The following is a 25,997-nucleotide window of genomic DNA, read 5'->3' as shown; positions in this document are numbered from 1 at the left end:
TACGTCATGTAATGAATAAGCTGCTGTATAAACACCGCTCCCCAGTAGACCTGTTAGTCCTGAAGAACATTTCATTTATATTATTTCATGAATACTGTTTAGTAAATTAAAATGGGCTGAAAAAGCAAAGAAATGTTGAAAATGTTCAACTTTAGGCTTACCCATGCTAAATTTAGCTTTTGTGCACTTAGTTCGCTTCAAAACCTCGAAAACCTAAAATAACACAATAAAACTTTTAAACGACACCACACGGCATTAATAAAGCACATTAAAATGACGCATTATACTTACTAATGAACTTCTTGTTTTACTATCAAAAAATGAATCTCTGTCAGACAAATCGAACCTGTTAAGACAAAACAAGTGTGTACAACAAATGTAGGCAAACTTCCACTCTTAATATTAATACACCGGAAACAATACAACAAATATATTAGGATATTATTATATGAGGATTGCCCTCTGGTTGGGATTTTTATTAAAAACTACTGTTCAAAAACAATCATTAACATCTTTCACAAAACATACAAACAGTTACTGATCATTGAGGACGCTACTTTTGGACATGATTTTAAAAGGTTGATTGTGTAGGGCTTTAGGAATGTTTATCAGTACACTCTATAAAATGCTACCAAACATTATGATGTGAATGAATGGCTATTTAAAGTGAAGACACTAACAAATGTTGCTTTTCTCTGGAGAAGGGGTACGAGAGGTGCTTCACGTTGTGTATCCTGTTCTCCTCAACGTTTGGATGAAGAGGATCTGTCAGTTTGCAGATGAATGTGTTGATTTTTTCCATCACGCCTCTGCTCTGCTTGACCTCATACACCTACAGTGAAAGCACAGTATCACAAATACTCATATGTGCATCGTGATTCTCCCAAGTGTTCCACTGGGTTTTCTACAAACAGTACCTTTTTGGTAGGCATCTTCATTTTCATAAATTCTGCCTCTCTACAGAGAACATTCCACGGAGCGTGAATCTTCACAAAGCCGACACCAGTGGTTTTGGTCTGAAACGACAAGGCACATGTACACTGAACAAATATTAATAGAATAGAGCAGCTTGCGGGTGAGCACCCAGTGGTCATGCGGTCAGGCTCAAGTCAGCGATTGGCCATAATCAATACCACTCTCGCACATCAGGTGATCCATAAGTGTAAGATAATTGAAGATCGATAACTGACTCAGGACAAGATTCACCCTGAATGTCATTGAGCTGTCTTGTCCGACATGCTTGTGAATCAATGACACCAGTGGGTAACTGGTGGATATACAGTACGTATGTGGTCGTCCCTTTTTTTAAAAGTCGAGACCTGAGAGTGTGTTCCTCTCACCAGATCACACTTCTTATGAGTCTCAGCCACCGACGTCACGCCCTTGTAATTTCACAGGATTTCCGGGAGACGTGCGCTTCACGTTCTTTAAAAGTCCGCCTGGAAACAACACAAAGCCGTCTGATCTAAGAAGTAAGCTGTCGTGTTTACAACAGTGGCCATAAGAATTCATCACGATCGACTAAATGCTTAGTTCTTAAAAATATACAGGGTTCACAGCATAAACTTATAATCAGTGTTGTTGCTGTTAGATTTTGACATGTTTGTGAAAATACACCAGTCTGTTACTGCGGGGACATTTCCACGCCTCTAAACATGACGTGGCACAAAACTAAACGTGATTAGTGGCTTTACCTATCAGTCATATGACCTTTTTGGTGGAGTTTAGGAGTTTGCTTATTCAGTCTACAGTCTGTGCTTTGAAGAAGCACTTGAATAAGGTTTACAACCGTGCATCGTAGTGTGTCTTGTAGGGGCAGCAGGGGAGTATGGCTCACCGGGTCTGCATATGTATGCTGTGCTACAGGTACGACAATTGTGTCGGTATTCCCAACAGCAAGTCAAGCACAGGTCACATGGTATTGGTGATGACTTAAACAAGCGAAACAAGCTTGTGCCTAAGAGCCTGAGCAACAGGATGCAAAGCTCGTATATCCAGAAGTATGACATACATAACCATCTATCCACCTACACTTACATAATAAACACATCAGTACCGCCTTTCCCTATTCGCAGAGTACGCACTGTGCATTGAACAGGGGTGTCCAAACTTGGTCCTGAAGGGCCACTGTCCCGCAGAGTTAAACTCCTACTTGTCTTAACAAAGCCTTAACCCCAGGTTCACGAGTGTTTGGTTAGGGTTGAAGTTCCAGCTCATTCCAGGAGCAGGACTGCACACCCCTGGCCTATAAGGCACCAACTCGCAGGGGGGTGACCATCTTTGTTGCCCAAAACAGTATTACGATTAATCACAGTGACATTTTAATTTACAGTGAATGCAGTGAGCACACATGACACACTACTGTATCTGCCCAACCCCTACAAAGACAACTCGGGCTATGAACCAGCCTCAAATATTTTGGAATTTTGGCAAATTAGAAGTGCCAGTGCTATCAGAAAAGATCACGATAGAGCATGAGCACATCTCAGACCTGACTCCAGGATTCCAGAGCAGGGGGTACGTATCAGGGGAAGTCTAGAAGCCAGGACCAAAAAAGACCCATCTAAATAGCTGACACCCTGCCATATTCATTGCATATGACGATAGCTGGAATCATAAATATTGCAAGGCTCATTTATGTCGGATTTCAAGCAGGGGTACATGTCAAGGTCAAGGTTTATTTAAATAGCACCTTAAAACAACACAAGTGTTGACCAAAGTGCTTAGCAAGCAGTAGAAAAAGACACACGTGAAAACAGATCATGTGGCCTGGTGGTTAGAGCGTTTGGGCGTCTGCCAAATGAATAAATGTAAAATGTAAATGTAAAAATGTAAAATGTAAATGTAAAACCAAGTTATGAGTAAGCCTGAGAGTAAAGATATACTTTAAAAGCAGTTTATGTAGGGGAAGTTCTAATCGTTTGAGGTAGTGAGTTCCAACGTTTTGGAGCATAGACTGAAAAAAACCTGTTCCCCATAGATTTCAGATGAGATGTCGGGACATTTTGTAGCAACTAGTCTGAATACCTGATCTCTGAGGTAAATAAAAACGTAAAAGTTCCGATTTAAAAATAGGGGCAAGTCCATGTAGAGCTTTAACACATACTGTAGGTTAAGACCTTATAATCAATTCTTTGTTTCACTGGGAGAGGCTTGGATAGGAGAGATAAGTCAGAGACCTGTGCTCACTCTGTCTTTGTAGGAGTAAATATTGCATAGTGAAATATTTCAAGCACAGACGAAATGAAGATTTTGGTTCCAAAAATTTGTCACAAATCTTGTTTATTATGTTATCATGTTTTTATTGTGTTAGTTGCCTGTTAACTGCAGTTTGATTGAGATTAAAAAACAAGATTTAAAAAGAAAATTAACAGACTTATCTCATTTTGGAACTGAACTCTTCAAATATATGCAACAGTTGAAAAAGGTCTTATTTTGGTTTATGTAGTGTGCAACAACACGTTTACGTACATATAAAAGTGTAAAATCACAATTGTTTTGTCATTCTTACTTCTTGACTGACTCTCAAATGATTTGTTTGGTGATTCATCTGTCTAATCCCCTCCTTTCTGTCAGTCTACTCTGATGTGATTGGTCAGATGGTGTAGTGTGCTGTGATTGGTCTACCGCGAATGAGGCTCACGAGCTACAGTGTTTGGGGAAGAAGAGTGAAGTCCTAGCAAAACGTAGGCGAGGACTATATTATGTAGTGAAGTAAATAATATAGTCGGTTCGCGAATCAGACTAGGGCACGACTCGTTTGAGTGATTCAGAGTCGACTCCCTTTTTTACAAGCCAATTACTTTGTTATTCATTCACCTTCGGATTTACAACTTGGCAGACTACTTACATTCACACATGGGAACATTACACACTGCATGAAATGTAATTTTCACAATCTCATGTAAACAAAATCTAAACAAAAATGTCTAAGTATATTTATTTAACACATTTCTTTGTGGAGAATGAATAAGTCCCTTAAAGGGGTCAAATGGCTTTGACTTTGGTGTGTTAGAAGTTGCCCATGCATGTGTTAGACACTTAAAATTGCACAAATGAAAAAGTGTGGGAACAAAAGATGCATTCTATCTAAAAGCGAACACTCACCCAGACCTGCCTGAAACGCCCCACAAATCTACACTAATCTACATCTATAAGTCCACACAATGGTAAACGCAAGTAAGGAGGGCGTACCTGTCAGTACAATTGAAGAGGAACCTGATGTTCCAAATATGGTAAGAGGCGTTAGATTTCCATCACACGCTTGCGGTATTCCACCAATCACTACACACTGGTGAACTGGCCAATCATAGCACACCTCGCTTTTCAGAACCATGAACTTTGTTAAAAACCTGCGTGTTTCAGAGAGGCGGAGCAAAGAGGAGATACAAACATGCCCGGTGTGTGGAAAATAAAGCATTTTTTAACCTTAAACTGTGTTTACACATTGAATTACATCTAAAACAAACTATTATATTAATTTTAGTACTGTCATATGACCCCTTAAATTTACGCAACGCAAAATGAGCCAGAAGAGACTGACCTCAAAACTGACATTAGCATTGCTAGTCATTATTCACTGGTAACATGACATGAGTTACAGGTGTCAGGTAGCCTCCCACAGCCTAAGCACACGCACCCCTCTGCTGAACAATGGTAACCACAAAACTGAAAAAACATGTCAAACTCTTCTAAATTTCCAAGATAAGTGAACATCAAACACTAACAGGTATTTAACTTTGCTGAAAAACACATAAATAATCGAATACAGTTTGAGTTAAAACTTCAAGTAAATCAAAAATAATCATTATACTTTAATCAAAAGTAAAAATGTGTTTCAGGAACGTCAAATATTTAAAAGAGTAGAGGCTCTGTGTTCAGCTGAAAACAGCTTTTTGTCACACAAGGACATAGCTAATGCTTTGCAACATGACAATGTGTCTTTTGTATATTTTCCCGCTGAGCGCTCGCGTTAAATCAACTGAGCTCAGCCAATAGAGACACAAATGTAAGTCACACAAAAGGCCCTGGAATGCATGGATGAAGAAACAGACACATACCTCCTCATCTCGCTCCAGCTCCAGGCCCATCTCCAACAGGTTACTCTCAAACTCTTCACGCCGTAAACACTTGTCGTCATCGTGGTGGTCTGTGTTGTGAGCAGGAGCAGGAGAGCCCACTTCAGGGTCACTTTTGGGCAGGGGTGGCCCCCGACCCCGGCCCAGGGTCCGAGTGAAAGCGTTATCTGTGAGACGCGTGGTGTGGCGTCGCGAGCGGGAGCTGCTGGTCTTCTTGATCTGGTATGTGAGGATGTAGTCCACCCGTCTCTTGCCGTCCTGGAAGTACAAACCACGCCGACATTGTGTGTTCACCTCTGGAGTGAGAGCTTTCAGGAGCTGAGGGGAGAGGGGAGGGCACAACATGAACCTATGCTGTGTGTGAATGAATGTGTTTGTCACCAGTGAGACCAGCGCACACTGAGAAGTCAACATGGGACGGCATCTGAAATCAGCAGTCACCATAAATGTATCATATGAGTAATATGTCCAATATTCACATGTGTGCGCTGTACAGTCAATCACACAGAGATAGGAGTGTGGCGATGGACCCCGTATAACATTGTGCTGAAATACAGTCATATGTATTAACTCCAGCAGCCATTGACCAATGCCCATAGTTTGGTAGTTATATTAACGTCTGAATGTTAGTCGTTCACCAAACAAATATTAATATTGAACATCAAATTGGTGATGTTTCTCAATGTTTTATAGACCGTCTCAAAGCAACAACATAAGGTTGCTCCAAACTTCACTTCTGGTACACATCTGAAAAACATTGAGTCCCTGAAGATTATTTCTAATAGCAAGCAAAAGATATAACAAGCAGATGACATGAGCTAGCACATTTAAACTATATCTAGCCAAAGAATCTACAAATTGTTAATTAATATTATATTAAATAAATGAAACGTAACATAAATCGTTATACCGATCAACAAACAGAGCGGAAGTTAACTTGGGGCCCAGCGTGTGCATCCTATAAAACACAGAGCATGCATTTCTCTCTCTCCTCTTTTGATTGACAGATATATTGACCTTGATCATCGTTTTTATCGAAATATCACCCGATAGGCTATATCAGTGCATCTCTAGTTTGTTTTTTAATGCTTTATGTAGTAAAGAGCAGCAGGTCATTCAAGGAACTTGTGGTTTATAGCTGGACTGATATACCGCAGGCTTACTTTTCCTGAAGTCTTCTTGGATGTCAATGCACATAAGATCATGACATGTACAACATTAACAACTCTTTGTTCCCTCCTCAAAGAAGATGATGTGTGAAAACATCAGCTCACTCTCTATGAATCTCCAGATATTTGACATGATCTTTTTGTACAGAGGACATGAGGGCCATTTGCCTACAGACCACAGTTCAACACAACATGAATTTCTCTTTCTATCATCATGTTTGAAACAGCTGGTTCAGACATATTTGGCTGTAGTTCAGCACCTCTGGACCTGACAGCCCATGTGATGTTCATGTGATGAAGCCCCCCCCCCCACACACACACACACCGCTCTACGGTATAATACAGTATATACACAGTGTATGTATATTGACATGTTAATTGTGCCATCTGCACAAAGAAATCATGGCATGTGAAGTTATGAGGTAAAATATGGTTTTGAAGTCTTTATTTATGAGGTCAGTTTTTTTTGTAGTGCAACTGATCCAGCAACTGCAGAGAACGTGTGTGTGACTGTGTGTGCATGTTTTAGGAGGTGTAACATTTCCCAAGGCGACCATCTTCATCTTACACCAACATGCGTTCAAACTTGAGGAACATTAGTACAAACATCATGAATATCTGCTGTACTCTATGTACAGTAATCAAACTGCCAATGAAACGGCGAGGTCCAAACACACGTGCAGATCTCAAAGACACACTAAACATGCCTCACTCACGTGAAATTTGCCATGAAAGAGCACATCACGTAAGAAGTGTTTTTGTTGGCAGCTGTGTTCAGCGCCGCCACTTGCATTCTCAGAGAAATCCATCCGTCCGTCTCGCTGCGAGCCTCTGCCTCCAAACTGCTCTCATTCGCTCTTATTCTTCAATCTGTTTTCTGTCCGGCTTACAGAAAGTCCAAAGTCACAAACTGATCCCACTTGTTATTTGAGAGGAGCGAGAGGAGCCAAGCGCTAATATTAGACTCAACTATAAAGCCATACATCAGACTCTGAAGATAGCGTACCTCCTACATATGCATCGCCTTCGCTCTGTCATGACATGTACTACAATTGATATTTTGTCTTTCCAGGTGGCATTACGTCTCAGAGACACATGTATGAGGAGTCAAATGAGAAACATGCAGGAATATTAAGAGATTTCAGCATGATGTTTATTGCTGTTATGACTGAGATGCTCACACACACTAATCACGTAAAGTCAAGCTAAAACAGGTCTGTTAAAGTCTGTCTGAACTATATTCCTGACTCAAGGATCAGATGTGTTTCTCAGCTAAATGGGACAGGGCTTTTATATACGCCTTTATATATACTGTATGTGAGTGCAGTTTCAGAGATGACACATGTGCAGTGGATCAGTCGGACTGGAACAGGCTCACGCATATGTACAGTAACATGACGTAACACAATTTGTTATTGAAAGAAATCAAATACACTAACACATATAAGAGTGGAAATCATGTAAAAATGAATCTGCTTTTATTGGAACGTTGAGTTTATTGTGGCCAAACCATAACCCTAACACTTACAGTTCAGTATCTGCATCTTGTGAATATTTTGTGTGCTAACACAATTCACCATTTTCCCACAACTGTAAACACATTCTCAAAACAATATACCAAAGCCCACACAAAACCTCCGAATTTTGCAATATATTTTCATATCAGTCGTTGCACATCCCAGAATAATCTACAGGGCTTTACACTACAGTAAACATACAGTACACTGACAGTACACACTTCATATGAGAGTAAACTGTAGCACGTGTACACACTCACATGTGATTGTCAAGTCTTTTTTATTACGCCAGAGACGACTAATTCAAGAACATCTGCTGCAGTTTACTTTTACCAAATTGGGCCAAAGGTGCAGAGGGTCACATTTATTTTGCGTCCTATTGACAAATGTCTTCACTGTAAGTCTTTAATCTGCTCAATGCCTGAATGTACAAGTTATTTGTGCACTTCTGTTCTGTATTGTGTTGCGTGACCAGTACATATTCTTCTTTGGTTTTTGAACTTTTCTTGTCTTGTGAGAGCATCTACTTATACTTGTAATTTCTTCCTAAAGCTTATTGTTTCATTTTGCACTCTTTTATGTTGTATATTGTTATAAACACTAAACTGTCAGATTATTCTTGAATCTCACTGAGAGGTTTAGTAACGGTGTTGAAGTGATCTCAGAGAGGACTTGTGTGTGCTGCTCTTACAGTTATTTTCACCTGTTGAGGGAATCTGGTGAGACATTATGGATTTGTGGTTTCCAGATAAGGAGACATCATTTCAAGAAATGGGTTTCTTGTAGAATAACACTGTACGTTTTAATCAAACTTTGATCATTGCCTTCCTTTTTTTAATCGAGCACTTTTTTGGATCAGAAAGGATTTTTTTCTAAGATTCATTGCAATGTTGATGTACAAATCCACGCTTGGCTATGATTTGACTGTGCTCCTGTGATGTTAGAGTAAGGGGTAATAGACGAACCTTAAAAAAAGCAACCTTGTTAAATTCATGCATTTTAGCTAAATTTGCCTCTAACGTTGGAGTGTAGCCGGGTGAGTAGTTACTTAGCCTATTGAAAAAATCTATTAGCCACCAATATGTACCATTCCCCTGATATACAGCATGTATGTGTGTGTGTGTGTGTGTGTGTGTGTGTGTGTGTGTGTGTGTGTGTGCGTGCGTGCGTGCGTGCGTGCGTGCGTGCGTGCGTGCGTGTGTGTGTGTACTGCAGGGAGACTGGGCTGCACAGACAACAGTTCTCCACAAAGATCAGTATTAGCCGGGACATCCTTTCCTGATGTGTACCGTACATGACTCCCCATGTCCTGTTGATTTGACTGCTCCAGTGATCATGACACTTGAGAATAATATTCCCCACATCTGTCATCTAACACAGCTCCCTGACGCACATCAGAGTAAAGGTTTCTGAATATGCAAAGCTTGAGTCACTCACAAGCTCCCTCAAACCTCTGCATCACACATACGCACAGGGCGCATACACACACACACACATGCGCACACACAGAGCATTGCTGCATTGTTTACCAACCATCATTTTTGACAGAATATGTCATGAATCTGCCTTCATGTCATGTCTATTCTTGGTCTTGAGGCAGATTCATGACGGAGTCTTATGTTTTATGTGAGAGACAGATGTTGGTTCGATCGGCTTTCTATGCTCTCTGCCTGCACTTGGGTTCTTCCTTACCAATTCGTGACAGAATAGCTCATAGCAACATGAATGGAGCTTGTCTGTACATAGGCACAGTTTATTAGACTATTTTATTCATCTATGTCTGATAATAAGAGAACGGCTTTATTGTTCCTTTAGTTGTGTTAAAATATGAAAATACTGCACAGTACTGTATGTATCCATTTAGCGGGTAAACACAAATATGACACAATGACGTCTGCTGCATAGGTTCCATTTTGTTCCATATTTTAAAGTGACAAAGTTGACAAACCTGCAAATGTTTCAAACGGATAAACAGGCAAACGTTTCCAGGAGATGTTTTAGTTCTCGTAAAAACTGTTGGTGTATTATGCAAAAATGATGAAGATGTAAATTATAAAGATCTTAATGTAATGATGTTTTCTTTATATTAATACATATATACCACACAGCTAGACTACTGTGACAAATGAAAATCTATTGTATATTGTGTTTCATATTTGGCTTAATACAGATACTTGTATCTGTACTGCACTTGATGGGGTGTAGGAGTGTGTGAAGGTTCTTGATGGGGTGTAGGAGTGTAGTAGGGTGTGAAGGTTCTTGATGGGGTGTAGGAGTGTAGGAGGGTGTGGAGGTTCTTGATGGGGTGTAGGAGTGTAGGAGTGTGTGAAGGTTCTTGATGGGGTGTAGGAGTGTAGGAGGGTGTGAAGGTTCTTGATGGGGTGTAGGAGTGTAGTAGGGTGTGAAGGTTCTTGATGGGGTGTAGGAGTGTAGTAGGGTGTGAAGGTTCTTGATGGGGTGTAGGAGTGTAGGAGGGTGTGAAGGTTCTTGATGGGGTGTAGGAGTGTAGGAGGGTGTGAAGGTTCTTTATGGGGTGTAGGAGTGTAGTAGGGTGTGAAGGTTCTTGATGGGGTGTAGGAGTGTAGGAGGGTGTGAAGGTTCTTGATGAGGTGTAGGAGTGTAAGAGGGTGTGAAGGTTCTTGATGGGGTGTAGGAGTGTAGTAGGGTGTGAAGGTTCTTGATGGGGTGTAGGAGTGTAGTAGGGTGTGAAGGTTCTTGATGGGGTGTAGGAGTATAGGAGGGTGTGAAGGTTCTTGATGGGGTGTAGGAGTGTAGGAGGGTGTGAAGGTTCTTTATGGGGTGTAGGAGTGTAGTAGGGTGTGAAGGTTCTTGATGGGGTGTGCGAGTGTAGGAGGGTGTGAAGGTTCTTGATGGGGTGTAGGAGTGTAAGAGGGTGTGAAGGTTCTTGATGGGGTGTAGGAGTGTAGTAGGGTGTGAAGGTTCTTGATGGGGTGTAGGAGGGTGTGAAGGTTCTTGATGGGGTGTAGGAGTGTAGGAGGTTGTGAAGGTTCTTGATGGGGTGCAGGAGTGTAGGAGGGTGTGAAGGTCCTTGATGGTGTGTAGGAAAGTAGGAGGGTGTGAAGGTTCTTGATGGGGTGTAGGAGTGTAGGAGGGTGTGAAAGTTCTTGATGGAGTGTAGGAGGGTGTGAAGGTTCTTGATGGGGTGTAAGAGTGTAGTAGGGTGTGAAGGTTCTTGATGGGGTGTAGGAGGGTGTGAAGGTTCTTGATGGGGTGTCGGAGTGTAGTAGGGTGTGAAGGTTCTTGATGGGGTGTAGGAGGGTGTGAAGGTTCTTGATGGGGTGTAAGAGTGTAGGAGGGTGTGAAGGTTCTTGATGGGGTGTAGGAGTGTAGTAGGGTGTGAAGGTTCTTGATGGAGTGTAGGAGTGTAGGAGGGTGTGAAGGTTCTTTATGGGGTGTAGGAGTGTAGGAGGGTGTGAAGGTTCTTGATGGGGTGTAAGAGTGTAGTAGGGTGTGAAGGTTGTTGATGGGGTGTAGGAGTGTAGTAGGGTGTGAAGGTTCTTGATGGTGTGAAGGAGGGTGTGAAGGTTCTTGATGGGGTGTAGGAGTGTAGTAGGGTGTGAAGGTTCTTGATGGGGTGTAGGAGTGTAAGAGGGTGTGAAGGTTCTTGATGGGGTGTATGAGTGTAGTAGGGTGTGAAGGTTCTTCATGGGGTGTAGGAGGGTGTGAAGGTTCTTGATGGGGTGTAGGAGTGTAGTAAGGTGTGAAGGTTCTTGATGGGGTGTAGTAGGGTGTGAAGGTTCTTGATGGGGTGTAGGAGGGTGTGAAGGTTCTTGATGTGGTGTAGGAGTGTAGTAGGGTGTGACGGTTATCGATGGTGTGTAGGAGGGTGTTAAGGTTCTTGATGGGGTGTAGGAGTGTGTGAAGGTTCTTGATGGGGTGTAGGAGTGTAGAAGGGTGTGAAGGTTCTTGATGGGGTGTAGGAGAGTAGGGGTGAAGGTTCTTGATGGGGTGTAGGAGAGTAGGGGTGAAGGTTCTTGATGGGGTGTATGAGTGTAGGAGTGTGTGAAGGCTCTTGATGGGGAGTAGGAGTGTAGGAGGGTGTGACGGTTCTTGATGGTGTGTAGGAGGGTGTGAAGGTTCTTGATGGGGTGTAGGAGGGTGTGAAGGTTCTTGATGGGGTGTAAGAGTGTAGGAGGGTGTGAAGGTTCTTGGTGGTGTGTAGGAGTGTAGGAGGGTGTGAAGGTTCTTGATGGGGTGTAGGAGCGTAGGAGGGTGTGAAGGTTCTTGATGGGGTGTAGGAGTGTGTGAAGGTTCTTTATGGGCCGTAGGAGTGTAGGAGGGTGTGAAGGTTCTTCATGGGGTGTAGGAGTGTAGGAGGGTGTGAAGGTTCTTTATGGGGTGTAGGAGTGTAGGAGGGTGTGAAGGTTCCTGATGGGGTGTAAGAGTGTAGTAGGGTGTGAAGGTTATTGATGGGGTGTAGGAGTGTAGTAGGGTGTGATGGTTTTTGATGGGGTGTAGGAGCGTAGGAGGGTGTGAAGGTTCTTGATGGGGTGTAGGAGTGTAGGAGGGTGCGAAGGTTCTTTATGGGGTGTAGGAGCGTAGGAGGGTGTGAAGGTTCTTGATGGGCTGTAGGAGTGGAGTAGGGTGTGAAGATTCTGGATGGTTTGTAGGAGGGTGTGAAGGTTCTTGATGGGGTGTAGGAGTGTAGGAGGGTTTGAAGGTTCTTGATGGGGTGTAGGAGTGTAGGAGGGTGTGAAGGTTCTTGATGGGGTGTAGGAGTGTAGGAGGGTGTGAAGGTTATTGATGGGGTGTAGGAGTGTAGGAGGGTGTGAAGGTTCTTGATGGGGTGTAGGAGTGTAGGAGGGTGTGAAGGTTATTGATGGGGTGTAGGATTGTAGGAGGGTGTGAAGGTTCTTGATGGAGTGTAGGAGTGTATGAGGGTGTGAAGGTTCTTGATGGGGTGTAGGAGTGTGTGAAGGTTCTTGATGGGGTGTAGGAGTGTAGTAGGGTGTGAAGGTTCTTGATTGGGTTTAGGATTGTAGGAGGGTGTGAAGGTTCTTGATGGTGTGTAGGAGTGTATGAGGGTGTGAAGGTTCTTGATGGGGTGTAGGAGTGTGTGAAGGTTCTTGATGGGGTGTAGGAGTGTAGTAGGGTGTGAAGGTTCTTGATTGGGTTTAGGATTGTAGGAGGGTGTGAAGGTTCTTGATGGTGTGTAGGAGTGTATGAGGGTGTGAAGGTTCTTGATGGGGTGTAGGAGTGTGTGAAGGTTCTTGATGGGGTGTAGGAGTGTAGTAGGGTGTGAAGGTTCTTGATTGGGTTTAGGATTGTGTGAAGGTTCTTGATGGGGTGTAGGAGTGTAGTAGGGTGTGAAGGTTCTTGATGGGGTGTAAGAGTGTAGTAGGGTGTGAAGGTTCTTGATGGTGTGTAGGAGGATGTGAAGGTTCTGGATGGGGTGTAGGAGTGTAGTAGGGTGTGAAGGTTCTTGATGGTGTGTAGGAGTGTAAGAGGGTGTGAAGGTTCTTGATGGGGTGTAGGAGTGTAGGAGGGTGTGAAGGTTCTTAATGGGGTGTAAGAGTGTAGTAGGGTGTGAAGGTTCTTGATGGTATGTAGGAGGATGTGAAGGTTCTGGATGGGGTGTAGGAGTGTAGTAGGGTGTGAAGGTTCTTGATGGTGTGTAGGAGTGTAAGAGGGTGTGAAGGTTCTTGATGGGGTGTAGGAGTGTAGGAGGGTGTGAAGGTTCTTGATGGGGTGTAGGAGTGGAGGAGGGTGTGAAGGTTCTTGATGGGGTGTAGGAGTGTAGGAGTGTGTGAAGGTTCTTGATGGGGTGTAGGAGTGTAGTAGGGTGTGAAGGATCTTGATGGGGTGTAGGAGTGTAGGAGGGTGTGAAGGTTCTTGATGGGGTGTAAGAGTGTAGTAGGGTGTGAAGGTTGTTGATGGGGTGTAGGAGTGTAGGAGGGTGTGAAGGTTCTTGATGGGGTGTAGGAGTGTAGGAGGGTGTGAAGGTTCTTTATGGGGTGTAGGAGTGTAGGAGGGTGTGAAGGTTCTTGATGGGGTGTAGGAGTGTAGGAGGGTGTGACAGTTCTTGATGGTGTGTAGTAGGGTGTGAAGGTTCTTGATGGGGTGTAGGAGTGTAGGAGTGTAGGAGGGTGTGAAGGTTCTAGATGGGGGTGTAGGAGTTTAGTAGGGGTGAAGGTTCTTGATGGGGGTGTAGGAGTGTAGTAGGGTGTGAAGGTTCTTGGTGGTGTGTAGGAGTGTAGGAGTGTGTGAAGGTTCTTGATGGGGTGTAGGAGTGTAGTAGGGTGTGAAGGTTCTTGATGGGGTGTAGGAGTGTAGGAGGGTGTGAAGGTTCTTGATGGGGTGTAGGAGGGTGTGAAGGTTCTTGATGGGGTGTAGGAGTGTAGGAGGGTGTGAAGGTTCTTGATGGGGTGTAGGAGTGTAGGAGGGTGTGAAGGTTCTTGGTGGTGTGTAGGAGTGTAGGAGGGTGTGAAGGTTCTAGATGGGGGTGTAGGAGTTTAGTAGGGGTGAAGGTTCTTGATGGGGGTGTAGGAGTGTAGTAGGGTGTGAAGGTTCTTGGTGGTGTGTAGGAGTGTAGGAGGGTGTGAAGGTTCTTGATGGGGTGTAGGAGTGTAGTAGGGTGTGAAGGTTCTTGATGGGGTGTAGGAGTGCAGGAGGGTGTGAAGGTTCTTGATGGGGTGTAGGAGGGTGTGAAGGTTCTTGATGGGGTGTAGGAGTGTAGGAGGGTGTGAAGGTTCTTGATGGGGTGTAGGAGTGTAGGAGGGTGTGAAGGTTCTTGATGGGGTGTAGGAGTGTAGTAGGGTTTGAAGGTTCTTGATGGATTGTAGGAGTGTAGTAGGGTGTGAAGGTTCTTGATGGGGTGTAGGAGTGTAGGAGGGTGTGAAGGTTCTTGATGGGGTGTAGGAGTGTAGGAGGGTGTGAAGGTTCTTGATGGGGTGTAGGAGTGTAGGAGGGTGTGAAGGTTCTTGATGGGGTGTAGGAGTGTAGGAGTGTGTGAAGGTTCTTGATGGGGTGTAGGAGGGTGTGAAGGTTCTTGATGGGGTGTAGGAGGGTGTGAAGGTTCTTGATGGAGTGTAGGAGTGTAGTAGGGTGTGAAGGTTCTTGATGGGGTGTAGGAGTGTAGGAGGGTGTGAAGGTTCTTGATGGGGTGTAGGAGTGTAGGAGGGTGTGAAGGTTCTTTATGGGGTGTAGGAGTGTAGGAGTGTGTGAAGGTTGTTGATGGGGTGTAGGAGTGTAGGAGGGTGTGAAGGTTCTTGATGGGGTGTAGGAGTGTAGGAGGGTGTGAAGGTTCTTTATGGGGTGTAGGAGTGTAGGAGGGTGTGAAGGTTCTTGATGGGGTGTAGGAGTGTAGTAGGGTGTGAAGGTTCTTGATGGGGTGTAGGAGTGTAGGAGGGTGTGAAGGTTCTTGATGGGGTGTAGGAGGGTGTGAAGGTTCTTGATGGGGTGTAGGACTGTAGGAGGGTGTGAAGGTTCTTGATGGGGTGTAGGAGTGTAGGAGGGTGTGAAGGTTCCTGGTGGTGTGTAGGAGTGTAGGAGGGTGTGAAGGTTCTAGATGGGGGTGTAGGAGTTTAGTAGGGGTGAAGGTTCTTGATGGGGGTGTAGGAGTGTAGTAGGGTGTGAAGGTTCTTGGTGGTGTGTAGGAGTGTAGGAGGGTGTGAAGGTTCTTGATGGGGTGTAGGAGTGTAGTAGGGTGTGAAGGTTCTTGATGGGGTGTAGGAGTGCAGGAGGGTGTGAAGGTTCTTGATGGGGTGTAGGAGGGTGTGAAGGTTCTTGATGGGGTGTAGGAGTGTAGGAGGGTGTGAAGGTTCTTGATGGGGTGTAGGAGTGTAGGAGGGTGTGAAGGTTCTTGATGGGGTGTAGGAGTGTAGTAGGGTTTGAAGGTTCTTGATGGATTGTAGGAGTGTAGTAGGGTGTGAAGGTTCTTGATGGGGTGTAGGAGTGTAGGAGGGTGTGAAGGTTCTTGATGGGGTGTAGGAGTGTAGGAGGGTGTGAAGGTTCTTGATGGGGTGTAGGAGTGTAGGAGGGTGTGAAGGTTCTTGATGGGGTGTAGGAGTGTAGGAGTGTGTGAAGGTTCTTGATGGGGTGTAGGAGGGTGTGAAGGTTCTTGATGGGGTGTAGGAGGGTGTGAAGGTTCTTGATGGAGTGTAGGAGTGTAGTAGGGTGTGAAGGTTCTTGATGGGGTGTAGGAGTGTAGGAGGGTGTGAAGGTTCTTGATGGGGTGTAGGAGTGTAGGAGGGTGTGAAGGTTCTTTATGGGGTGTACGAGTGTAGGAGTGTGTGAAGGTTGTTGATGGGGTGTAGGAGTGTAGGAGGGTGTGAAGGTTCTTGATGGGGTGTAGGAGTGTAGGAGGGTGTGAAGGTTCTTTATGGGGTGTAGGAGTGTAGGAGGGTGTGAAGGTTCTTGATGGGGTGTAGGAGTGTAGGAGGGTGTGAAGGTTCTTTATGGGGTGTAGGAGTGTAGTAGGGTGTGAAGGTTCTTGATGGGGTGTAGGAGTGTAGTAGGGTGTGAAGGTTCTTGGTGGTGTGTAGGAGTGTAGGAGGGTGTGAAGGTTCTTGGTGGTGTGTAGGAGTGTAGGAGTGTGTGAAGGTTCTTGATGGGGTGTAGGAGTGTAGTAGGGTGTGAAGGTTCTTGATGGGGTGTAGGAGTGTAGGAGTGTAGGAGGGTGTGAAGGTTCTTGATGGGGTGTAGGAGGGTGTGAAGGTTCTTGATGGGGTGTAGGAGTGTAGGAGGGTGTGAAGGTACTTGATGGGGTGTAGGAGTGTAGGAGGGTGTGAAGGTTCTTGATGTTGTGTAAGAGAGTTTAGGAGGGTGTGAAGGTTCTTGATGGGGTGTAGGAGTGTAGGAGGGTGTGAAGGTTCTTGATGGGGTGTAGGAGTGTAGTAGGGTGTGAAGGTTCTTGATGGGGTGTAGGAGTTTAGTAGGGGTGAAGGTTCTTGATGGGGGTGTAGGAGTGTAGTAGGGTGTGAAGGTTCTTGGTGGTGTGTAGGAGTGTAGGAGTGTGTGAAGGTTCTTGATGGGGTGTAGGAGTGTAGTAGGGTGTGAAGGTTCTTGATGGGGTGTAGGAGTGTAGGAGGGTGTGAAGGTTCTTGATGGGGTGTAGGAGGGTGTGAAGGTTCTTGATGGGGTGTAGGAGTGTAGGAGGGTGTGAAGGTTCTTGATGGGGTGTAGGAGTGTAGGAGGGTGTGAAGGTTCTTGATGTTGTGTAAGAGAGTTTAGGAGGGTGTGAAGGTTCTTGATGGGGTGTAGGATTGTAGGAGGGTATGAAGGTTATTGATGGGGTGTAGGAGTGTAGTAGGGTGTGAAGGTTCTTGATGGAGTGTAGGAGTGTAGTAGGGTGTGAAGGTTCTTGATGGGGTGTAGGAGTGTAGGAGGGTGTGAAGGTTCTTGATGGGGTGTAGGAGTGTAGGAGGGTGTGAAGGTTCTTGATGGGGTGTAGGAGTGTAGGAGGGTGTGAAGGTTCTTGATGGGGTGTAGGAGTGTAGGAGTGTGTGAAGGTTCTTGATGGGGTGTAGGAGTGTAGTAGGGTGTGAAGGTTCTTGATGGTGTGTAGGAGTGTAGTAGGGTGTGAAGGTTCTTGATGGGGTGTAGGAGTTCAGTAGGGTGTGAAGGTTCTTGATGGGGTGTAGGAGTGTAGGAGGGTGTGAAGGTTCTTGATGGGGTGTAAGAGTGTAGTAGGGTGTGAAGGTTGTTGATGGGGTGTAGGAGTGTAGGAGGGTGTGAAGGTTCTTGATGGGGTGTAGGAGGGTGTGAAGGTTCTTGATGGGGTGTAGGAGTGTAGGAGGGTGTGAAGGTTCTTGATGGGGTGTAGGAGTGTATGAGGGTGTGACAGTTCTTGATGGTGTGTAGGAGTGTAGTAGGGTGTGAAGGTTCTTGATGGGCTGTAGGAGTGTAGTAGGGTGTGAAGGTTCTTGGTGGTGTGTAGGAGTGTAGGAGGGTGTGAAGGTTCTTGATGGGGTGAAGGAGTGTAGGAGGGTGTGAAGGTTCTTGATGGTGTGTAGGAGTGTGTGAAGGTTCTTGATGGGGTGTAGGAGTGTAGTAGGGTGTGAAGGTTCTTGATGGGGTGTAGGAGTGTAGGAGGGTGTGAAGGTTCTTGATGGGTTGTAGGAGGGTGTGAAGGTTCTTGATGCGGTGTAGGAGTGTAGGAGGGTGTGAAGGTTCTTGATGGGGTGTAGGAGTGTAGGAGGGTGTGAAGGTTCTTGATGGGGTGTAGGAGTGTAGGAGGGTGTGAAGGTCCTTGATGGAGTGTAGGAGTGTAGTAGGGTGTGAAGGTTCTTGATGGAGTGTAGGAGTGTAGTAGGGTGTGAAGGTCCTTGATGGAGTGTAGGAGTGTAGTAGGGTGTGAAGGTTCTTGATGGAGTGTAGGAGTGTAGTAGGGTGTGAAGGTTCTTGATGGGGTGTAGGAGTGTAGTAGGGTGTGAAGGTCCTTGATGGAGTGTAGGAGGGTGTGAAGGTTCTTGATGGAGTGTAGGAGGGTGTGAAGGTTCTTGATGGGGTGTAGGAGTGTAGGAGGGTGTGAAGGTTCTTGATGGGGTGTAGGAGTGTAGGAGGGTGTGAAGGTTCTTGATGGGGTGTAGGAGTGTAGGAGTGTGTGAAGGTTCTTGATGGGGTGTAGGAGTGTAGTAGGGTGTGAAGGTTCTTGATGGGGTGTAGGAGTGTAGGAGGGTGTGAAGGTTCTTGATGGAGTGTAGTAGGGTGTGAAGGTTCTTGATGGGGTGTAGGAGTGTAGGAGGGTGTGAAGGTTCTTTATGGGGTGTAAGAGTGTAGGAGTGTGTGAAGGTTCTTGATGGGGTGTAGGAGTGTAGGAGGGTGTGAAGGTTCTTGATGGGGTGTAAGAGTGTAGGAGTGTGTGAAGGTTCTTGATGGGGTGTAAGAGTGTAGGAGTGTGTGAAGGTTCTTGATGGGGTGTAAGAGTGTAGGAGTGTGTGAAGGTTCTTGATGGGGTGTAGGAGTGTAGGAGTGTGTGAAGGTTCTTTATGGGGTGTAAGTGTGTAGGAGGGTGTGAAGGTTCTTGATGGGGTGTAGGAGGGTGTGAAGGTTCTTGATGGGGTGTAGGAGTGTAGGAGGGTGTGAAAGTATGCCGGTGCAGATCCAGTGATAGTCCTGTAGGCAAACATCAGTGACTTGAATCTGATCCGGACTTTTGTGAAGACCCTGGAAATCACCTATTATTCATATTGGTATACATTGCACCTTTGCTTTTGCACCTCTGTTTATGTGCATAATTGCACTATTAAAGTATAGAATTTGTTTAAATCATATCATACTTTATTTTTTACTGTCTTCACTACCCATTCTTTTCTATATACGGTATATATATTTTTTTCTATATATATTTGCTTTTATATCCTTTTATTTTAAGATGGCGCCGGAGCATGGCGACATGGTGCTGCTCTGGTTACTTTGGCTGATAATTGTGTGTCTGAATGTGGATCGTGTGGATTGTCTTGTAAAATATGAGAGACTGGAATTACTGCATATTCGGGACACTGTGCAGCAGTCTCCCCCAAGACTGCTGTACTCATCAAGTGACTTTGAAACCACATCGATATCGCCGTCCGAGGGTGCCTCTGCACGCAACCAACCACCCCGGAAGCGAGGGAGAAGAGCCGGGGCTCTCGTGCGTCTACGGAGGCGCAAACACCGGTGCCCACTGCCCAGCATAATCCTGTCTAACGTCCGATCGCTAGCTAACAAGACGGACGAGCTGTCCCTCCTGATCAGCTCCAGACGTGACGTGGCGGACTGCTCTGTGATGTGTTTCACAGAAACATGGCTTCACGAGGGAGTGCCAGACTCCGCAATACTACCAGCCGGCTTTTCACTGTTTCGGGCGGACCGTACAGCGGACTCGCAAAAACAGAAGGGCGGCGGGGTCTCCTTCCTGGTGAATGAAAGATGGTGTACCAACACTACAACAATACATCGGTCATGCTCGCCTGAACTAGAGGCCCTCACAATACAATGTCGGCCCTTCTATTTGCCGAGGGAATTCGCCTCCTTTATCCTGGTGGCTGTATATATCCCCCCGCAGGCCGTAGCCACAACTGCAATGCAGCAACTGGCTGCCCAGGTCACGGAGATTGAAAGAGCGCACCCGGACTCGGTCCTTCTGTTAATGGGGGACTTCAACCATGTCAACCTCAACAAATCACTCCCTAGATACAAACGACAGATTCACCTTGCCACGAGAGGTGAGAAAACACTGGACCAATGTTATTGCACTATTCCACAGGCGTTCCGTGCTGTGGCACGGGCGCCTCTAGGTCAGTCCGACCATAATATGATCTTTCTAATGCCTCAGTATCGTCAACAATTAAAAACTGTTAAACGATCCATAAGGACAGTAAGACAATGGACGCCTGCTGCTGCGGGAATGCTAAGTGACTGTATGGAACAAACGGACTGGAATGTTTTTAGGGCAGCATGCGATGGTTTAGATGAATTCACTGACACAGTCACCTCCTATATCAACTTTGTAGAGAACTCATGCATAACGTCAAAGCCTGTGGTTGTTTTTAGTAATAATAAGCCATGGTTCAATAAAGAGATTAAACAATTATGCACAGAGAAAAATCGTGCCTTTAAAAGTGGTGACAAAGATCTATATAGAGTTGCTAGATTTGAATTTGAACGTGCTGTGAAGAAAGCAAAGGCTAGATACAGAGATAATCTAGAAGATAAATTAAAAGCTAAAGATACTAGAGGGGTATGGCAGGGACTACAGAGGATAACTGGGTACAAGACTAAACAGGCACCTCAAGACATAGACCCCCAGCTTCCAGATAAGCTTAATGAATTTTGCTGCAGATTTGATTGCCCCCAGCTTGACACAGCCCCTGCACCTAGAACAGACCCTGTTACCCCACCATTTGTGATTAGGGAACATGAAGTCAAAGCCCTGCTCCGCAAACAGAATGTGAGGAAGGCAGCAGGGCCAGACGGTGTGTCTGCTTTTACTCTCAAGAACTGTGCCCATCAACTCGCCTCTGTCTTCACAGATATTTTTAACTGGTCTCTCTGTGAGTGCCAAGTCCCTGCATGTTTTAAATCTGCTGTAATCATCCCTGTACCTAAGAAATCAAATATTAGTTGTTTGAACGATTACAGGCCTGTTGCTCTGACCTCCATTGCAATGAAGGTTTTTGAACGGCTTGTCTGTAAACAGTTAGCCAGTGTTGAGATGGACAGCTATCAGTTTGCCTACCGTGCTAACAGGTCTGTAGAGGATGCTGTATCCTTGTGCCTCCACAGCATCCTGCAGCACCTAGAGGCCCCAGCTACTTATGCAAGAGTTTTATTTATAGATTACAGTTCTGCTTTTAATACTATTATACCCATTACATTATTTGCTAAACTCCAGCTGATGGGGATCAATCAATCCCTCTGTCACTGGATCTTAAACTTTTTATCAGACAGGAGGCAGGTTGTGAAAATGGGCAACCTGTTATCCAAACCCAGGACCATCAACACTGGGGCCCCACAGGGGTGTGTCCTCTCTCCTCTGCTTTATTCTCTCTATACCAATGACTGTGTGTCCCATTCTGACAATGTAAAAATCTTTAAATATGCTGATGACACAACAGTTGTAGGACTGATCAGTAACAACTGCGAGTCAGACTACAGATCTGAGGTGGCAGCCTTGGAGGTATGGGGTAAGAGGAATAACCTATTTTTAAATGTCAATAAGACAAAGGAACTAATCATAGATTTTAGGAAAAGTAGGTTAGTGCACTCCCCTCTGATCATCGACGACCAGGCAGTGGAGAGAGTGTCCAATTTTAAATTCCTTGGCACCACCATATGTCAGTCCCTGAAGTGGGAGGTTAACATCAACCTCATCATAAGTAAAGCCCACCAGAGGCTTCACTTTCTGCGCCAGCTCAGGAAGTTTGGTGTAGCTAGGGATGCAATGCTCCAATTTTACAGAGCTACAGTGGAAAGTGTGCTAGCCTTCTCGATTACTGTCTGGTACGGCAACTCCACCTCTTTAGAGAGGAAGCAGTTGGAGAAGGTGGTGCATTCAGCATCCAAAATCATTGGACATGCAATCCCCTCAGTAGCCTCTATCTACGCCACTCGGGCCAGCCATAAAGCCCGGAAAATACTGGATGATCCCTCGCACCCTGCCAGGTACCTCTTCAAACTACTGCCCTCTGGTAGGAGAGTCCGAAGCCTTGGGGGTAAAAAATCCCGGTTTTGCAATAGTACTTACCCTGCCACTATTAGGCTCCTGAATGCTTCTAAACGACCTCTTTCAAAAGCACTTTACTGAACTGCACAAGACACTTTATTGGGTAGTTAATAGTAGCACAAATTTTACAGTCTTATATTGGTTTGAATGATTGTCTATGTGATTGTTTTTCATATACTGTATGTTATGTGTATGTATATGTATGGCCTTTTTAACTGGAGTGGCACTAAGACAAATTCCAATCAACTGTTGTTGATATGGCAATAAAATTACAATACAATACAATACAATATGTGTATGTGTACATGTTCCCTCTTTTTTATTAATTATTAATTAAATTAAACATTGCACATTGATAAACATTACAGTAAATGTACCAGAATTAGCAGAAGCTATTTTTCATCTGTAGTTCCTGGCCAGAATGTTACATGTCATTTTATAATACTTAACAATACAACATAAGACAAGATAAGAAAACATTTCCAAATAGCAATCATAAAACTAACAATACAACGTAAAATAAGATAAAAAAGCAGGGACAAGTTCTAGTGTTGAAAGTGCTGAGTAATAATTAACAATTTCTTTAACTGGGCTCGAAATAATTCAGATGACTCTTGATTTCTTATGGTTTTGTACGGAGAGCAAAAACATTTCGTTCTACTGCAGTACAATGACAATAAAGATACTCCATTCCATTCCATTCTATTCTATTCTTGGGAAAGTCATCGGAGCCGAACATCAACATTGAATATTTACGATAAGAAATCCTGATGTGTGTGGGAAACCCCGAGGACAAACGCACAAGAACAAAACAACAACACCCAAACAGAAAGCCAGCTAACAGAAGCATAGCAACCGTAGTTATCACTTCAGCAAAGCCTTTTCTTTATTCTGTCCATTTTCTGACAAAAGAATGACAAACTCTATCATCCCAATTGCTAATGATTTCAATAAAAAAGGCTGTGTGCAAAAGCCAGAAGCATCTGAGCAGCTGAAGCATCCCTTCACAGCATTATCCTGCTGTACTTTTGTTTTTGTTGTTGCAAAAGTTACAAATTGTTCCTTTAATCGTATCAGTTTGAATACATGAAAAGAACATGAGAGATAAACACAGTGTCAATCTATATATATTCATGTGTGATGTGCTATACTTGCTTTCTCTAGAAGTTGCTTTGTAAAACTAATCAAGAGACTTACCATTGAGTCTTGGAGGTTATAACCAAAATCTTCTGTGACTTTAATGATGTCAACTTGCTTTTTATTGCTTATTACGGAGGAATGATGTTCATTTCTCATTATGACCGCTGCGGTGAAAGCGATCGACTTCAGTTTATTGTAGATCTGAGTTTGACCTGAAGATGAAAAGCAATAATAAACAGAGTTTGTGACAAACATTATAAAACTATATTCAGCCTTAGCCATACTGCATCTATTTCATGAAATAATGTGTGATCTGTTTACTCATGATCATTTCAAACAATACACTTTATCCCAGAAAGCTTCAAGAAACCCTTCCAGGAAAATTGTTTTGCACTGTAACTTACTATCGGAAGAACCTGTTACACGTGATGTTGTTGTGTAGAATGGGATTATTGTGGTTTAGGTGGTATGCATCTGATCCGAAACCCAAATACAAAGTATACTTAGTGTTGTATATACTTTCATTATGAGACATTATCTGAAGAAGATTTCATTCTCGTGACTACAGTACAGTGCTATAAAGACTGGATGGTTAGTAATCTCCAGCTGAAGAAAAATCTACTCATTGAACAAACCCCCTCTCAATAAAGCATGCTATGTATTTAAAAGCGGTTTCATAGATGTGTGCTATATACTGAACTCTTATAAAGTGCAGTAGTTTGGTGTAAAGAGAAGTTTTACCTCATTCAGATGGAGTAAAATGTGCTGAAGTCCAGTAACAGTCTACAGGTGAAGCGGATCCCAGTGACGACACATGAATGAAACTCTCTGCGTGCCACTTTAACACCGAGACCACACTCACACTCCCCATTCACTCTCTCTCTCTCTCTCTCTCTCTCTCTCTCTGTCACTAGGCTATATATGCATGTGGTAATGGTTGAATGTTTGTGATGATTATGTCTTGACCGGTTAAATTCCTCAGAGATGTGACCCTGAATGAAACAGATCGTGGGAAGAACATTACATCCCATGTTAACAATCAAACAAACCCTGTTTACAGACTCTATACTGACATTATCAACATCTGCCTCTAAAATATAATAAAACCTGCTCGATTACAAACACTTGTTTAGTCATATATATAGAACTCGAGTGTTTCAGGTTCACATACGTTACATATGGTTTCTCAGAAAAAGCTGATGTTTGTAGGTGCAGCCTCTCAAATTCAAAAGCTTTCATAACTAATGTTGTCTGACTGATGTAACGGCTCATCTTTCCACAGGATAGAGCCAAACTTATCCAGACCTGTAACAGGTACATCACAAAATCCCCATACACACCTAGTTAGAGAAAATTATGCCTGTTTCTCAATGCCTTCTTCTGCGTTCTTGCGTCCTCCTGTTCTTGCTCTACGTTATCATCAGCCGCCAAAGTCCGGTTCCAGTACTCGAGAATACAAGTACAGAGGACACGTGAAAGTGTTCTTGAAGTCAAGGATGCCTTGAATAACAAACCCAAATCATTCATCTGAGTTGGTTCCTCTGAGGCTGCCTCACACTACATAAGAACACAAATCCCTGAGAAACGGCCAATGTCTACTCATGTTCACTCCACACATGTAGTGGTTTCACACTAGTATATGTTGTATGTTTAGAAAAACCTGTATGTTAAGAACCAGAACAAAACATAATTGTTGTCCTGCTTCACAAAGAAATCATGACACACATTGTAACAAACTGACTGTAGAAATTGCAGTAACTTACTGACAGCAGATTGCCAGTACTAACTGTAGATTTAAATGACAGCATGAGAACTGTTTATTCATTTACAGTATACAGTAAGTGCTGCTTTCACACATTACTGCTGCTTAAATTGACCTCTACAGTAACTACACCATGATCAATATTAAAAGGATCCTTGGGTATAGAGGGATGTATGGCTTAATATATGAACAATGGCATTGACTTTATAATTGTGAAATAAAAAAACAGTGTAACTGTCCCAGTATTCATAAACTTAGAAATAATATTTTTACTTTGAGGCCGCCATTTGTTTTTGTGTGAAAATCTGTGACGTCAAATCGTTGCAAGCTAAACTGGTTCTCTTTTGCAACAGCGTAACACACACGTTTTCCATATGTAACAGTAAAATATGAGACGTCACGCATAAGATCAGATATATAAACAAACAGGGACAGTAGGTGGCGGTATGACCTCCTTACACAAGCCAGCCAGCCTACCATAAAAGAAAAACACGTTCAGTATCAGTAAGGGTCTGTTCAAGGTAAACGTGCATTAAATCATCGCTTTAAACTAGCGTCTTTAAGACATTTAAGACATCAGCATCCACCATAATCATATACTTTATACACTATGAGAATATACTGATAAACACAATAATAAGATGCTTGCGGTTTAGTTATTTATTCTGTATTAGAGCACATGTTAGGGTGACCAGATTTCTCAGAGTGGAATACGGGACAGACACAGAACCCACAGACCCACAACACCTACTGCACACATACAAGTATTTACACTTAATAATATTGTTAGCTATGTAAAAAATAAATGTAGACTTACATAAAATTGCAGATCAGTGGGAACAAGATGGTGCAACAGCATCATTCACTGTTGCCGTTTTGTATTTTTCACTGGAACCAATTTTTGCCAGTGTGCGCTTGTCTTTCAAGAGTTTATCATAAAATGCAGAGCAGTCCAGTCCGAAATTAATTCGCACGAAAAGCATTGCCTTCATTGTTGTTACACTCAGTCGAGATTTTTCATCAGTCCATGATGCATTCATTAACGAGAACACACGCTCCACAGGTGCAGATGTACCAGGCAGGCATAAAACAAACTCCACAGTCAAAGATAAGACTCCAAAGTTGAGTGACTTGCTTCCCATCTCACTAAACACGTCTGTCCAT

At 43.8% G+C, this 25,997-nt stretch overlaps 1 protein-coding gene across 1 annotated transcript in view; it reads right to left on the bottom strand.

Moving 5' to 3' along the window:
* ano1b (anoctamin 1, calcium activated chloride channel b) overlaps positions 1-23,946 on the bottom strand; it is a 62,597-nt gene extending 38,651 nt beyond the window's left edge. The window contains exons 1-8 of the mRNA XM_079450729.1: positions 23,813-23,946; positions 23,129-23,283; positions 5,061-5,396; positions 918-1,016; positions 681-832; positions 292-346; positions 162-213; positions 4-59 (exon numbers count right to left, since the gene is read on the bottom strand). Coding sequence (XP_079306855.1) covers positions 4-59; positions 162-213; positions 292-346; positions 681-832; positions 918-1,016; positions 5,061-5,396; positions 23,129-23,227 — 849 coding nt within the window. The 5' untranslated portion in view covers positions 23,228-23,283; positions 23,813-23,946. The remainder of the gene's footprint in view (positions 1-3; positions 60-161; positions 214-291; positions 347-680; positions 833-917; positions 1,017-5,060; positions 5,397-23,128; positions 23,284-23,812) is intronic.
* Positions 23,947-25,997: the final 2,051 nt, after the last annotated feature.

The sequence above is a fragment of the Barbatula barbatula genome (assembly GCF_947034865.1).
Source record: "Barbatula barbatula genome assembly, chromosome: 25".
NCBI classification, from domain to species: domain Eukaryota; kingdom Metazoa; phylum Chordata; class Actinopteri; order Cypriniformes; family Nemacheilidae; genus Barbatula; species Barbatula barbatula.
The sequence above is the reverse complement of the archived record's forward strand: the minus strand, read 5'-3'. Positions and strand labels throughout refer to the sequence as shown.